Consider the following 17,022-nt stretch of genomic DNA (forward strand, 5'->3'; position numbering starts at 1 on the left):
TCATGATTTATAGAGATAGAGGAACTTGTAATGATTGGAATTAATTACAGAGTAAAGGAAAAGGTACTGGAGATTTCTCAATCCAGCTCAAACGATTACATGAATTGAAACAAGAAGACGTCTTAAAAGAAAAATTATACCATGGATATGGCAGAGCTACGAGAGATAAGCGCAGGAGTTGTCGACTGGTTATCTAAAGAAAAAGTAGGCAGATTGATATCTTGAGAGTTTTCAAGTGTTGTTTTGAGACGTTGCGTCTAGTTTTTCAAGAGAAAGTCCCCTTCTTCTGAAGTAGACCTTCATGATTTATAGAGATAGAGGAACTTGTAATGATTGGAATTACGACAAGACCTTTGGTTTGTGGTTCAAGGTCAGCTGCTAGTTTGCTGATCTTAACCAGTTCGTAGAGGGAATGACGGAGGAATCCTGGCAAGAACCGTCGGTTTCCTTTGGGGAACTCTCTTGATTTGACTTCTTTGTACTTGAAAACCTAGCTGGCAATTTCGATCTTTTCTGGTTTTGGGGGCTTCAGCACGACTTATTTTCTTGCTGGAGGAGAAGGAGGTCAAGTCGTCATTAAATGTGATAATCCCCTTCGGTCTCCCTTGTGGGGTTCATAAAACACGCTTACCAATCCTTTAACTTGTAGCGCAAGATAAAGGTTTGACTCCCATGACTTGGGCCTTTTGAATATTATGAGAGGCCCAGTTGGGGAAAGGATGACCTTTAAAAAAGACAAATGCTGGTGGGCCTGGTTTTATCTTTAAAAATTCTTTTTAAACCTTGAGACCATTGTTGGCCCGTTTACCAAAATTGAGTACAAACAAATACCAAAAACGCAAAATCAAAATCACAACTTGCCAAGAGAAAAGAGAAAGGATATAGAGGAGAGAAGGAGGAAGCTCACCAGAAGAAAGAGAGCAGAGTGAAAATCAAAGAATGGGAGCTGAAGGTTTAGACAGGGTTTAGAGATGAAGCATTTTCGTCTCAGAGCGAACGATGGCATAGGAAAGCTTCACTGTCGGATGGAGTGAACGGCTAAGATTAAAAATTGATCTTAGCCCATTTTACTATAACTTGACCCATTTTGTATCCACGTCTGTGTTAAGCATCGGTAAATTTTTTTTAATAAAAATAGGCTTATTATCACAAAACGTCCCTAAAATTTACGAAACTATCAGATTGCATCCTTAATTTTTTTTTTTTTGGTCACTCGTGGTCCTCAAGGTTAGTATGTGCGATCACAAATGGTCCCTGCCGTTAAGTTAGTATTTATAAAACTATCATATTTATGAGTCATATGTCACGTGTCATTTGCATGAGACCCAGAACTTAGATGAGTCGACTTTAACTAATCAAGTTGTCAAACTTTGAATTATTAACCACCAAAATTATGGTTTCTACAACTCACAAGTGCCATTAAATTTCAATTTATAATAAATTTGGATATGTTAACGGCGGATCTACACTCACTCCAGCCCAGTGTTGATTTTTTTTTGTTTTTTTTTTTTTTTGTTTTTTTTGTTTTTTTTGTTTTTGGTAGTCTTGGTGGTTTAAGTCAAATATAGGTAAAGTAAAATAAGTCCAGCTCTCTATGTAGAAATAAGCCCACTCTTGAAGCATATAGGAAATGGTAAACATGCAATTCATAATCTATATAAATTTTATTAGAAGCAAACATCAAAAAAAATATTATAGCCATCTAAAACGCCATATTTGAACCTTCAAAGCCTAGAAGAAATAGTTCTTCCCCTCTAAAAAATTGTACCAGTCTATCTTCAGTGGGTTCTTCAATCTTGGTAAGTTTTTCTCTTTTTTTTTAGTTCAATTTCCAATTTTAATTATTGTTGTTAAGTTTTTATAATTTAGGGTTTGGGTGAAAACTTTTGGGGATTGTTATATATGTTTTATTTTTGCAACTTGAATTATTAATTAGTATATATGATTTTTGGTGTCTAGTATTTCTTGTTAGGATATCTTGTCACATGATGATAATAGACCAACAAAGAGAGGAAAAACTATTTATTCATTCTTCAAAAAAATTGGTAACGATAATAAGGATACAATTTATGCATATGATGTTGATAGTTCAATTCCTGAGAAACTTACTCAACTCTGATCTCAAGTATTTGAACAATGTGTTTGATTTGATATTTATTTATATATTTTGTCTTCTTTGTGTTATATTTGCTCATAATTTGGCATTGTTTGATTTATAAAATTTTATTTACATTTTTGTTTCAAGAGAAAAAAAAGCTTATAATATATCTCTTGTAAAAAATAAAATTTAGCGTACTTGTAAAAAAATTCATGAGTCCACCATTGGCTAATAACATGATACAATTGATCCAAACAAAACAAAAGCAAAAAACAAAAACAAAAACAAAAACATGATACAAGAGCAGATTCTGATGGGCAATTACATCAGTATTGCCAGCTCAGCATCTAATACAGAACGAAATTCTCTTATTTTATTTTCCACAAAATTATTATAATTATAGAATCAAAGAAAAAACACTATGTTTTATTAATGTATGTATCTTAATTTGGTGTGTTTTTATGCATATGCATTTGGGGACGAGTTGAAGATGAAGATCAGGCAGCAACAGCTATGAAAACTCCAACAATGGCGGCCATGAAGACTTGGTATCCAGAAAAGATGAAACCACGAACAGCAGAGGACGGAGCTGGTGCAGGCGGACCCTCCATAACAGTGATGTTAAGTTTCTGGCCCAAAGCACAGTGGTTGCTAGTAGAACAAATGTACCATTTATTTCCAGTAGTCTTTAGCTCTATTTTGTCGTTTCCAGAGGTAAGTGGTGGTTGATCATTTGTTGTTGGCTTAACACATTCCTTGAACCCAGTTCCATTCACCTTGAACACGTTGTGTGGTGGGGACGGGTAGTTGAACACTGCATGCATGCATAATATATGTTCATAAATTAATTAATATTCATAGATATATGTAGTTTTGAAAGAAAAAAGGAACTGATCACATCAATTCTGGTTTTTGTAAGTTAATTATTAATTACGCTAAGAGTAATGTTTGTTTTCTAAACAAATGCTTAGTTTCGACCACTCGTTTTTACAAAACTAAATTGTTGAATGATCTAAATTCACGATTTAGCAATATAAGCATCTTAAAACATCTTCTATATTATGATAGAAGTATAATCGGAATGTATATATTACCTAGTGTATCACCAACATGAAATACTTTGTCTTTGGCCCAAGCTTGGTAGTCAAAATTAGGTTTCCAGCCGTTAGCATCTCCAACGATGAACTCCGTTGCCATGGCAATTGTAGGAAGAAGAATCACAACCATGGTAATTAGGGCGACAATCTTAATCGAAGCCATTGGAGCTAATTTGATATACCCCTTAATTATTAGGAATTTTTTGTGTTAACTCTCTCAGTAGGTATACTGTTTTGTATATGTTCTGGGAATGTTTGGTCTATTTATACATTTTCTCCTGTTGAATAATTCATTGAAAACCCCGAATGAAAGACAAAGCTTGAAGACTGCCTTTGGTTGGCTTACCACACTATGTTGTAAATAAAATAATATGGTCGGCTTTAATATGCTTTCCAACTACTAAATTTAGAGAATGAACGGGGAAAATTATGTTTTGGTTTGTAAAGAGTTACGACTTAGAGTAACATAAATCATAAATTGAAGTAAATATGTACTATTTCATAACCTAAAGTTTATGTACTATTTCAATTTCCATTATATAAATATATATATTGCTAAAAATATGTCTGCAAATTGCAATGTTCTATCTTTTTGCTTTATATATATAGATATATAGCCTTTTTCTATTGAGATATCCTTAAAATAATTTTATAATATATAAATATTTGAATATAGTCGGCCTATTATTTTTGCTCACCACTTTAACCTAAGGTGTACCCTCACCACTCTTCCCAAAAGGTGACACATGTCCATGAGTTTACCTATAGTTAATTTTTACTTTTTATTATGTTTGATGACATTATTATGAGAGAGAAACAATGCTTTAATAAGATTTTTCCCGATTTACCATTATTCTATTAATTAACTCAACAAACTTTCCACTTTTATATTAATTACCAATTAAGCTAATAACAATCCGAATAATTAACAACAGCAGAACAGTCATTACTTAAATAAATAAAAATTAACAGTCTTCCACTTCCCATGAATCTGTTGGCATCCCAATCTTAACGAAGGACATGAATTGTTAAATTCGAATTTGGCCTTGATACTCAGAAAACTAAATAAAACAAAGCAAATTTATAATTTTAAAAAAAAAACAATACATAGTACTAAAAACAACAAGTAACAACATAGACGATACCTATCTTTTGCTTGAACAAAGGAAAGAAGTCTATTGAGCAGAGTTCACATATAAGCACCCAAATTGTGGATAATCAAGAAACTAGAAATTCTCAATTCAATGGACTTCTATGTTTTTTTTTGGAATAGTAACGTATGCCTTTTCAGTTTTCATTGTTTTGATTTATTTTTTAAATTAAATTAATCAAGAAAAGTGGAAAGTTCGTTGGGTTAATTAATAGAATAAGGCTAAATTAGGAAAAATCTTATTAAATCATCGTTTCTCTCTCATAATAATGTCATCAAACAAATAAAAAATAAAGAGTTAACTATAGTTAAATCCATGGACATGTGTCACCTTTTGGGAAGGGTGGTGAGGATACACCTTGAGTTAAAGTGGTGAGCAAAAATGCTCCCTATTTTATATAGTAAAAGTCCTTTTTCAAATTGTTTTTTTTTTTTTTGAAACCTCAAAGTTTTTTTTTGTTTTTTTTTATGCGGGAAGTTTATTATAAGTTGGTTTCTATAATGTATCAACTTTTTCCTTTTTTTTAATTGATATTTCACTCTGTAGCTCTATAGGGTAATTATCACTAGATTCAAAGATAAATTACACACCTTGGATATTCTGGATTTTATTATATGCTTCTTTGGAAATATAAATCTTGCCGGCTTGGCTGTTTTTGGACATGTCAAAGCATATACACATATTTTTGTTTTCTTTTAGTTTTTGTTTTCCACAATGAGAAATGATCTGATGGTGTTTGGGCTAAGTTCATGGCTCCAAAGGAAATCAATAATTAAATAATTAAATACCCAATAAAGGGTGAAGGGCCGCAACGCGGGAGTGGGTACAAATTATTAAAATATGAATATGATTTGAATAATTTTGGTTAGTTGTATTCTTCTCTATATGGAGGTATATATAAGAGTTCATAAGAGTGCTTTACAAAGAAATATGTACAGTAATTAATTAGGAGAATATCTCTTAATTATATAAGGATGTGTCAACTATATGAAACAAGGAAGTAAAGTACCTAATTAACTTAGGAAATAAATCTCATTGATTTAGTAGGTTAACTCATGTCAACACAAATCTGAAAGAATTTATCTCCATTTTTTACATGGGTTTAGCTTGAAAGTACAAGGCAGAGCAATAAACGCTATTCAGAGGTTATGTCTAAAACTCAACCAAATCTCACGCAAATTGCTAGATGTTTTACTTTACTTTCATCATTTCGACGACAATCTAGCTTTGCTTAATTTCAGCAAGGATTGATGGGTAGCTACTCCCTAATAGCACAACTATGCCTTTTGTTGGAGAAATTATTCAGTGATATGGTACTCCTTAATTTCCCCATAATGCTTTTCAATCTGGCATTGCTTATACCTTTTGGCCTTACACAAGAGGGATTTTGTACTTGCGTCTCATCAAATGTGGTTGCATTACATCAAGACTATCATGAATTTTTGCATTAACTTCTCCCTTTGACTTTATCATTTCTTTTTCAATCAATCCTGCTATCTCTCTCAATTTCTGCAGAGCAATTCTAGTAGTATTTTCTTTCTTTGATGCCTTAGTCAATACATCATAAGTTGTTCGCATCAAAGTATTTCGCCGCAATGTGACCGAGGATTTACCCTTTATTTATAATAATTCATCATGCTCACTTGCCTCCAATCTTTTCTTTGCATATTTTGTCCATCGCTTCAATATATATTGTTTTGGTATTTGACTCCAACATTTCACATTTTGTACCCTTAGAGTGTGACGACACAATAAACCCATAGACTCGTACATTTTGCAGCTACATGAAATACTGCAATTTAATAAATTTAGTTGGACAATGTACACTCTTTTATAACCTTCTGCATTAAGTTCAAATGAGTGTATTGTACCATCACTTCCAACTTCATGCATCATCACTCCCAGACTATCTACAAACTCCTTTTCAAATAATTTGAATATTTTTCTTGTGTAGACAGTAGTAGCATGATTCAGAAGGCCACTGTTTTTGGCAATTCTAGAAGGGAGTTCTTGATTGCAACGAAAAGATTCTTCTAATTCACTTGAATGCATTTTTTCTGCTTGTTTATCATAGTGATGTACAAATTGAGCAAGACACATTGTCTTAGTGGACATCTAATAAAAAACATTATTTGTGCTCTCACTTCTTTGTGAAGATTTTATCTTACCAGTGAAAATATGTTGGCTAAATACTGGACACCATTTCGCACGAAGACTATACAATGTCTTCAACCACAAGTTGCCTATAAGATTGAATTTTGCCAATATATGATCCTAAGTAGACTGAAATTCCAATTCTGTCTCACAATATCCTTGAAGACACTTGTTAAACATATGGTTAACATGATTCGCATAATAACTTCCCAAATTTCTTGCTGCATTTTGACATATTACGAGCATAAACGATGACATACCCCAGGAAAAACTTTTTCAATGCCATTTGCCATTGCCTGACATTGATCAGTAAAAATAGTCTTCGGTTTTCGACCTCCCATTGATTCTAAAAATGTCTCAAATAACCAAATAAATGAATCAGTTTTCTCATCCAATAAAAAAGAACAACCGAATAGTACGTTTTTCCAATGGTGGTTGATGCCAACAAAAGGAGCACATATCATGTTATACCTATTAGTTCGATATGTAGTATCAAATACTACCACATCCCCAAAACAATCATAGTCAATTCGTGACCTTCCATCTTTCCAAAAGAATTTTGTCATTTGGTTTTCTTGATCCACTTGCACTATGTAAAAGAACATAGGATCTTCAGCTTGTTTGCGCTTGAAAAGGTTTATCAAGCTTTGAGCATCACCTGCTTCAATCATGACCATTTTCTCCTTATTGACAACATTGTAGCAATCTCTTTTTGTAAAACCAACATTTTGAGACCCACCAACTTCTTTTGATAAATAAGAGTATGTATTTGTGGTCCTTATTCCTACATCCACCATAGTTTTAATCACACCCAAAATAAGTAAATTGCCGCAAAACTTGTTTTTGTATTATATCTCTTTTGTCCCCTCCGAACACTAAATCCAATTCTCGTAGCATAACTGTTGTAGGGATTATAAGCTTCCTCTTCAGTGGACACAACTTTTCCAAGAAAATCTTCTTCAAAACTTTCCATACGATTGACGATCATTGGATTTTCTTCTTCACTTTCACTATCAATAATTACTTGCACACGCCACAACATCATTTTAAAAACAAAACAAACGAAAATTAAGCGTATAATTGTTGATAAAATACTTATTAACAAGTACATCTGTGTGCTACTTGTTGATGCTCTTTTTGGGAGGTCAACTTAGATAGAGGTGGAATGGTGGATGATGGGTAAAGGTGAGGACCTTCAGCATGTGTGTGAATATTTGGGCAAGCGATAAATATACAGAAGACGAGATATACGTGGTTCACCCTTAATGAATGGGCTACGTCCACGAAGAAGGATGTTCTCATTATGATATCATTTGTTAACATTTTGTACAAGGGGTTGGACCCAAATATAAAGATAACAAGTGAGAAGCCCAACCCAGTGATGGGATCCAGAAGAGAGAGTCCCTTTCTCGAGGAAGAGTAGTCTTCTTTTATAGACGAGGAGGAGTCTCCATTTCTTGTAGTTTTCCGATGTGGGACTCCTCATGCTTTGCTTAGAGTTGTGACTTGTGGTAATGCTTATTTGGATAAGGTGATGACCTCTCAAAGCATGGCACATGGATGATCTAGCCTAGCTAGTTGCTCGGTCAGTTACGGTACTAACAGTAGTCCCCCCAAGTTCACGAGTAAGAATGTACTTCTTCATTGGGGACTTGTAATTTTAAGTGCACTAGCTGAGCAACACCACAATTCGTCTTCCAAGCTGTATAATGCACTACCCATAGTCCCCCAAGTCCCTGAGTAAGAAGGACATTTGGAAGGGAGAGAACTTGGCAAGAGGGTGCCGAAGGTGACACAAAGCTTGCATGTTTGCAAGGCGATGGGCTTAGGCACTGGGGTGCCGAAGGCAAAGGGATGCCGAAGATGACACAAAGCTTATATGTTGCAAGGCAATGTGACTAGGCATGAGGGTACCGAAGACATAAGAATTGCATGTCGCAAGGAGATAGGCCTAGGCAAGAGGGTGCTGAAGGTGACACAAAGCTTGCATGTTTGCAAGGCGATGTGCTTAGGCACAGGGGTGTCAAAGGCAAAGGGGATGCCAAAGGTGACACAAAGCTTGCATGTTTGCATGAGGTTGAGGGGGGATGATAGGATATAAAAGCATTTGTACCTATTATAAGATGACAAGTGTTATGTCGTGATTTGTTGAGTTAGTTAGATTGCTTAGTCGAGAATATTACAATGTAACAATACATAAGAATCGTGTAGGCTGGTAATTGATTGATTTAGCTAGAAACAGAAACAGAAAACAAAATCTTTTTTTCTTCAATTCTCTCATATTCTTCTCATTCTCTTTAATGTTTTCAGTAGTATGGTATGGTATTGTAATAGTATATCAAATGTGAAAGAGGAGTGTCCTTTTATAAGCATCTAAGAACATGTAACCTCCACCACATTAAACTAGAAAATTAAGGCATTCAATATAGATAAAATTTGAAAATTAAATATATAACCCCCACAATAAATAAACTAAAACATCCAAAATAATAAAACAAATCAACTGTAAAAAATTTAAAACTTTTTTAAAATTCCAACAGTAGTGTTCAAACCACTCTCTTGCACACTATAGAAAAAACCCTAGCCGCTCTTTCTCTAAGTCTCAAAGGAAAATTCCATAGAGGGGGAGGAGGAAGAAGCGTCATTGCCCCTCCTCTATTCTCATCTTTTCCTCTTGGGTTAGTGAATAAGTCCACTAGGACGTTGTTTGTGCAAATATTCTCATAGGAGAATATCTGCTTGAAGATCCTTTACCCTTTGAACTTCTTTCTCTCTCTTCCTTGGTTCCTATAAAAAAAGACTAGTGTAAATAGACCACACCCAGGGGGTTGTTAGGCAAAGGCCTTCCGATGCCTAAGTTAGGTCGATTGTATCTATGAGAAACAATAGCTAAAAAATGGTACAGAGATTTCTCTATGGTGAGAATCGGGTGGCCGGAGCCATGTGGAGAGGCAAATATGAAAGAGTCGGCGACTAGGGATGCCGTCGGCTAGGAGAGAGAGATATGGAGAATTTCAGGTGTGCGTAGGGCTTTTACACTAGGTTTAGGATTGGAAAAGAATTACCTTAAGTGTTGAATGAAGCCATATATTTATAGGGCTCTAGGCATCTAGGGCTTTTCAAAGAATAAACTCTTATCTGGAAGGAGTTTATTCTTTCCCCAAATTGTAGAGATTGAGTCCATTAGGGATTTGATTGAGATCAAATCTCCTAATTTGATGATGATATCTCCAAATTAGGATAATATCTAAATGGGTGATATGATCTTTTTAAATAAAGATAATATCCCTATTTTTAGTATCAATTAATTGCCAAATAAATGGGTTTAGTTAATTAACCTAGGTGATATTCTTCTTGTCCATGTGGCATCTCGTGATTGGAAGCCGAATTATTTGCTCCCACGGGCGTTTTGAATCAGAAGTCCTTTGTGGTGATTTCTTCTTCGGTAGGGTTGTTGTTTTCATTTATTTGTTCTCTCTTATGCGCATGTAGATTACTAGAAATCATATTTTCTCCCAATCTGTTACGGAAGCGATGGAGGGTGTCGCCACTATGGCACTTCTTCTAGTGGTGGTTCTAGGATTCATTTAGACTCATGAGTTGCTTTAGGGTTTCAGTTATATTGGCTTTGTGGGCTTATGGTTCATTGTGGTAATGTGGGCTAGTAGTTTTATTGCGACTTTTGTCCGCTTTAGTTTGCCCTCTTTGAATTAGGACTTTAGATGTGATGTTGATGTTTTTGATTGTTTTGTTGAAGTTTATCTAATGAAGTTTCTCTTTGATAATTAAAAATAAAAATCACTCTCTTTATGGCCCTTAAGGGCAAAATTGTACTTTCAGAATTAAATTTACGAGGCTCACAAAAATGGCCAAACTCATCCACCTAAAACTTACATAAAACGAAAGCTACTTGAGCAGGCCCAAAATTCAAATAGGGTCTTTAGCATATTTGGATTTCAATTTCTTTTTTCTTTTTTGTTTTTTTTTCAAGAAAAAGAACTTCATAATCTGATTCAATCTCCGGGCCAACCTATGAACAATGTTGTGCCTCGTCTAGTCGGTCTCCTTAATCATCAGTACTGAAAAGGCCCTAGCATTACCATTGGAAAATCTTCCATTTATTAAACACGAATGTGTATATTAGCATCTTCAGTTAAGGTATTAAACAACCATACTAGTGGTACAAAGTCCCAATAAAAACTACCACATGCCCTACATGCAAAAGATGCAACTTTGTGAGCAGCTTTGTTACAAGTTAGAACTACGAGGTGCATATTACTTCCTAAAATTCTCTCGAATCGCAGCCTGAATGTCGAAAAGAATACTATCCACCTCCACATCCACCGTCCTCTCCCCCTTCACCGTATGAATGGCAACTTGGGAATCAAACTCAACCACACTAGAGAAACCTCCGTGTTGGCAAGCTAATAGAACTGCACGTATGGCATCCATCTCAGCCACGACAAACCTCCTTGTTACTTTGCGGATATCAATTTCTTTACCTAAACGTGGGTTTTCGGGTTAACAAATCTGAATGCTACTTTTGCCATTTAGTAGCATTTGTAGTAGTTCATTGTTTGACTTTTCAGTTGGCAACTTGGCACATAAACTAAAATGTGAAACTGTATCAACCAATTTTTCTATTGCCCACAACCCAAGTGGAAATGCTAAAATGTAACCTATTTCTAGGGCTCTGTACGGTTCAAAGGAAATCGGTTGGAAGTAAAATATAATTTGGAAATAAGTGCATCTTTATGAACGCAATTTTTTTGTTGCAGGCACGATGAGGGGATTGATATAAAAATGAGGAATAGGCTTGGAAACATGGACACCACACAACTTGGTAATGAGATTTCTTCTTTTATCATCATGTACACCAATCAGTTTGGTGCCCTTAGAAATGACAAGAGGCGGGGCCTCAAAAATACAAAATATCAAAAGGAAAAAAACAAACAAAAAAGAAGATAAAATGCTCTCAAAAGCGCATTAAAAGCCTACTAGATATTTCAACACACAGTTATTTGAACCAATAAAACATGATTAAAGAACCGTTTCAAGTTCCTGTAATGCAATAGAATTGAAGCTTCCTTTCTCAAATCATTCACTTGGCACTGGCGAGCTGGGTGCGGAGGAGCTTGGCAGCAGCAACCAGGTTACTGAGGGCTGGCTTCACTTCAGTGTACTTGCGAGTCTTGAGACCACAATCAGGGTTAACCCACAAGATGTTTGTCTCGAGCACTGCAAGCATCTTGTTGATCCGGTCTGCAATCTCCTCAGTTGATGGTATTCTTGGAGAGTGGATGTCGTAGACACCAGGGCCAATGCCAGCACCATACTTCACTCCCTCGCGGAAGACTGACAGGAGCTTCTCATCTGAACGAGAATTCTCAATGGTGATCACATCAGCATCCATGTCAATGATTGAGTGGATGATGTCGTTGAAGTTGGAATAGCACATGTGAGTGTGAATCTGTAGGTTGGTTAGAAAACAAAACCAGTTCAGAAAATAGAAGTAATTAAAAAGAACCGAGAAAACAAATGCTTACAGTTAAAGAAAACAGAGAAGTGGAAAAAGACCTGAGTAGTGTCCTGCACACCGCAGTTGGTGATCCTGAAGGAGTGGACAGCCCAATCCAAGTAGAAAGCTTGCTCAGACTTCCTTAGGGGCAACCCCTCTCTCAAAGCAGCCTCATCAATTTGAATAACGTTGATACCAGCTTTCTCAAGATCCTCCACTTCATCCTTGATGGCCAAAGCAATCTGGTAGGTAGTCTCAAATCGGGGCTGGTCATTTCTAACAAAGGACCAGTTAAGAATGGTGACAGGGCCTGTAAGCATTCCCTTCATTGGGCGGGCAGTCATGCTCTGAGCAGCAGATGACCAGAACACGGTCATTGGGTTGGGGCGGCTCACATCACCGTAGATGATTGGTGGCTTCACACATCGAGATCCATAAGATTGCACCCAGCCATTGACGGTAAAGGCAAAGCCTGATAATTGTTCTCCAAAGTACTCAACCATATCATTCCTCTGCCATGAGAACATACAAATAATGAATTAGAGGGGCACATAAAAAGAAAAAATCTTAAAATAGATGAAAAATAAGATAAAGAATTTCCAGCTCTTTAATTGATAATAACTAAAAAAATTTAAGCAGTAGAATATCTCTCTCTTCGCTTTCTTGAACGGATATTCATAAAGGAAATCTCACCTCAGGCTCCCCATGGACAAGGACATCAATGTCGAGCTCTTCCTGAAGCTTGACAACGTTGCTAATTTCCTCCTTAATGGCCTTGACATACTCCTCCTCAGAAATCCTGAGTACAGCACACATCAGCACAATTACTAATGCAATATTAATGAAATAGTTATGATTCATAACTTTTATGAAAAATACGGAACAATTAATTTCACTCACTTCTTGGCCTTGTATTCACGACGGACCCTCCTGAGTTCAATGGTCTGAGGGAATGATCCAATGGTGGTGGTTGGGAGAATTGGAAGGTTAAGCTTCTTCTGTTGAGCATCAAGTCTAGCACTTACATTAGTGGCACGGCGGTGGTCAGAACCCTTCAACGCAGCAGCCTGGGAGGCAAAAGAAAAGTCAATTCAAAGTACAAAACCATTTTAACAGCATGTCAATTGGAAAGGCAAATGAATTGAAAGCACTTACAGCCTTTTGAACAGCCTCATTGGTCACCCTTGGGGAGGACTTCCTTGAAGCCTGAGCTGCGGCATTAGCGGAGAAAAATGCCTGATGAAAAAACATAAAAGGTGAGTTATAATTAGGGATCAGTACCACACAGAGAGAAACAAAACTCAAAAGAATCCTGAGAAAACAATGTTGAGGTGAACAATGTCAAACCCCAAAATGTGCAATCTAATACAGATAATATTATACTGCCAACTCTTCTAACTTTATGATTATTATAAAAAATTGTGCCTCCAAATTTAATTATATGCCAAAATGCACGAAATTTGTGATTTATGAACAAATCTGATCACCTAAATGAAAAATAAGGTTTTACCTCATCCTTGTGACCAGCCAAGGCCTTGGCCAAAGCATTAACTTCAACAATTTTCTGGGCAGCAAAAGCGAGCCATGATTTTATTTCCTGGTCCAGCTTGGTCTCATTAACAAGATCAACAGCGGTGTGAAGAAGAGAGCAGGAGGTGGAGACAACAAGTTTATCTGCACGGGACAAACAAATAATTAATGAAATGCAACTTTAGAAACTAAATTATTTGATATTATCACTAAAAACTGTAGAAAAGTTGAATACCTTTGCCAACAATGCCTTCAAGAGTCTGTAAAGTACTTAGGGAGGCAGAAAGATCATTAGCCCAAATGTTCCTTCCATCAACCAATCCGGCAAAGAGGTATTTTCCTTTAGGGAATTCACCCTTAATCAAATCAAGGGTCTTAGTACCACGAACTAAATCAAAACCATATGCGGTGACACCTTTCAAGGAAGTGAGGGTCTTGAATGCCTCAGCAGGAACATCAGCAAAGTAGGTCTCAATAAGAACATTCAAGCCAGATAGAGTTGATTCCAGGTGAGAGTAGGCATCAGTGAATGCTTGCAACTTGTGAGAATCAAGATCCATAACAAGCGTGGGCTCATCAAACTGAATCCATGAAGCTCCAGCAGCCTTAAGCTCAGATATAACTTCCCTAAACAGACATCATAGTTGGAACAATAAGTTGGATACTTCAAATTAACAGAAGCAAGACAGAGTATATCTGATATACAAAGAGTATCTTACTTGTAGATTGGAATGATTTTTCCAAGAAGAGAGAGAAGAGAAAAGGACTTCTCAACACCCTTTGCTGGTTTCGAAAGCAACAAGTATGACACAGGACCAACAAGGACTGGAATGGTGTCCACTCCAAGCTGCATAAAAAAGATTGGATTAAGTTTTCACCATAATTAACGGGGTAAACAGACTAGGATTTCCATTCAGATATGCATGTGTTTGTGTTTACTTGTGTGCCTCTCTGCCTATGTGTGCAGACATATATACAGAACAAATTATATAAAGAATAGAGAATGAACATATCTCATATACATACCGCCTTAGCCTCCTTGTATTCCTCGACGGCCTTGTGAGAAGCATAGGAGAAGTTGACATCAGGTCCCAACTCAGGGACAATGAAATGGCTGGATTAGTACATTAATTAAGTTAGTATAAACCATACGAATGCATAATAATATGTTGATACTTTTAACAAACATAATGCTGAGAGAGGGTTTACGTACTAGTTGGTATCGAACCACTTGGTCATCTCCATAGCAGGAACTGAGGCATTTCCTCTGGCCATGGAGAAGTATGTGTCAAATCCAATCTCACCACCATTCCATCCATATCTTGGTGGAACAGCCCCGAGCAATGCAGTGGTGTCAAGCACGTGATCGTAGTATGAGAAAGTGTTGCTGGGGATGTGCTTGATCCCAGCATCAGCCATCTGCTTCCAGATGGAAGATCTCAGATCAGCTGCCACCTTCTGTAAATCTTCGGCACTGGTCTTCCCATCCCAGAAAGATTCCAAAGCAAACTTGAGCTCTCTCTTGGGGCCCATACGAGGGTATCCAACAATGTGAGACGCCATTTCTCTGTTTGATCAGATCAACAACCAACACAACTTAGCTGACTCAACAACTAGAAGAAGAACATTTTCACGATGATCAGGCAATAAAAAGTTTAAGAAAAGTTTTAAGTTACATCATGTCAACCATTCAAAACACCACGACAGAGAGAAAATTATACACAAAAGAGTTGATTGAAATCAAGAACAACAAAAGTTTATACCCTCCGAAAATTTCAAATGAGAACAGATTCACAATAGAGCTTCCTTAGTTATGATTATTATGCAACTAAATAATATCAGAATTGATTTAAAAGAATCAAAAAAATTAATTTTATGAAACGTCTCTGTTATCTTCATGTGAAAATGAAAGAAAAAATACTGATACTGAGACATCCTGAAGAACGACATAGATGCCTGAATTATAAACACTCAATCAAATCCAACCAGAGAACCTACAACCTCATATAGCAGAACTTTGTGCTTATGGATCTAATGTTTAAAGCAAGGAATCTCATCCTGAAATCGTCGTATAGCAGAGAAATGGTCTCACTTATAGATCTAATGCTACATGCAGGGAATTTATCTGAACCACTTAATAAAATCAAATTTTTATTTGGCCTTATCTTTAAGAAAATCATAACAGCCAAAAAGAAACCCACTTAACTCAGAGATCTACAGCAAAACCCAAAAACCCAATAACAGATCTACAAATACCAAAACCATAACATACTCAGATCTGCAACCCAAAATGCCCAACAACCAAAATCCCAATGCCACCAAATGTTCATTCAATTAAACCAAAGGGGTATCCGAAAAATCCTAAATTTTCGCAAAATCCAACACAGAATCGCAGAAGTGGACACTAACCAGTGTAGATCTCAGCGTAAAACCAAAAAATCAAATCAATTTTTTTACAAATGGTAAACAAAAGAGTGAAAGGTAAGCTCTAGATCACGTTGGCATGGCAAAAAGGGTTGGAAATGATGGGAAAAAAAAAAAAAAAAAGGCAGCAATACACAGGGGTCTGAGAGAGAAGCCTAAAAGAAGAGTGAGATACTAAGAGGAGGAACAGAACCAGAAAATGGAGGGGAGGGTCTTCGTACCTTTCGGAGGTAAAGAAGACTTGACTGGTTCTTTCTTCTTCTTCTTCGCTTGGTTCAGTTACTAGCGTAGAAGAGAGAGGAGCGAGTTCGAATGGCTCCCTCTCGCCTTATTTATAGCCCAATGCGCTTGCGTGGCTTTCTGCTTAGATCTGGGATTCTGCCCCTCCCTTGCCTTTGCCCACTCTTTCCCACGCTCTTTTTTTTTTTTTTTCATTTTTTTTTTCCGGATTTTTTTTTATTTTTTTGACACTGAATCGTGGTGTTGTTTTTTAACTAATTTGGAAACGACGCGCTTGTTTTGGGTCGTGTGGTGGGTTTTGGGCGACGCGGTAGGTGAATGCCTATGGTCTTTGGTGGGTCCCACCCTTACATGCCTGGGAAGTGGGTGGGTTTGGAAACCGGAGAGGATTAGCCTATAGGAGAGAGGAGTAATATACGTAGATTCTCATCTGCAGCCATTTCTTTGAATGAATTCCATTTTCTCATCTTGCTTTTAAATTTTATTTGTTTGTTTTAAACGGATCGATTAGATAAAACCCCCAACCTTTTTTTTTTTTTTTTTTTTTTTTACTTTGGTCCAGATTTATTAAAACATTTCAAATTCATATCCTGTGTGTTTAAAAAGCTACATTCCTTAGGCCCTCAATTAGTTTTTAGAAAATTAGTTAAATATTCATTTTTAGACATAGTTTTATAAAGAAACTCTATATCATTCAATGTATATAAATATATCCAAAATAAACCTAAAATTTGACAGCTGTTAATTTCTTAAATTCAACAGCTATATTAAATTACTGCTTTACTCTTTTGCTTTGTCTTCAATAATGGT

The 17,022-nt window shown here is 36.3% G+C and overlaps 2 protein-coding genes across 2 annotated transcripts; both read right to left on the reverse strand.

The window, feature by feature from the left end:
• LOC18771285 (stellacyanin) lies at positions 2,192 to 3,406 on the reverse strand. The gene is made up of 2 exons (XM_007203352.2): positions 3,193 to 3,406; positions 2,192 to 2,912 (listed from the first exon to the last, which is right to left on the reverse strand). The coding sequence occupies exons 1-2, from the start codon at positions 3,356 to 3,358 to the stop codon at positions 2,596 to 2,598; spliced, it is 483 nt and encodes a 160-aa protein (XP_007203414.2). The 5' UTR covers positions 3,359 to 3,406; the 3' UTR covers positions 2,192 to 2,595.
• On the reverse strand, positions 11,328 to 16,440 carry LOC18770067 (5-methyltetrahydropteroyltriglutamate--homocysteine methyltransferase). The gene is made up of 11 exons (XM_007204204.2): positions 16,194 to 16,440; positions 14,762 to 15,115; positions 14,575 to 14,662; positions 14,268 to 14,395; positions 13,784 to 14,175; positions 13,529 to 13,692; positions 13,174 to 13,254; positions 12,919 to 13,085; positions 12,712 to 12,817; positions 12,078 to 12,530; positions 11,328 to 11,970 (listed from the first exon to the last, which is right to left on the reverse strand). The coding sequence occupies exons 2-11, from the start codon at positions 15,109 to 15,111 to the stop codon at positions 11,602 to 11,604; spliced, it is 2,298 nt and encodes a 765-aa protein (XP_007204266.1). The 5' UTR covers positions 15,112 to 15,115; positions 16,194 to 16,440; the 3' UTR covers positions 11,328 to 11,601.

The sequence above is a fragment of the Prunus persica genome, chromosome G7 (genome assembly GCF_000346465.2).
Source record: "Prunus persica cultivar Lovell chromosome G7, Prunus_persica_NCBIv2, whole genome shotgun sequence".
NCBI classification, from domain to species: domain Eukaryota; kingdom Viridiplantae; phylum Streptophyta; class Magnoliopsida; order Rosales; family Rosaceae; genus Prunus; species Prunus persica.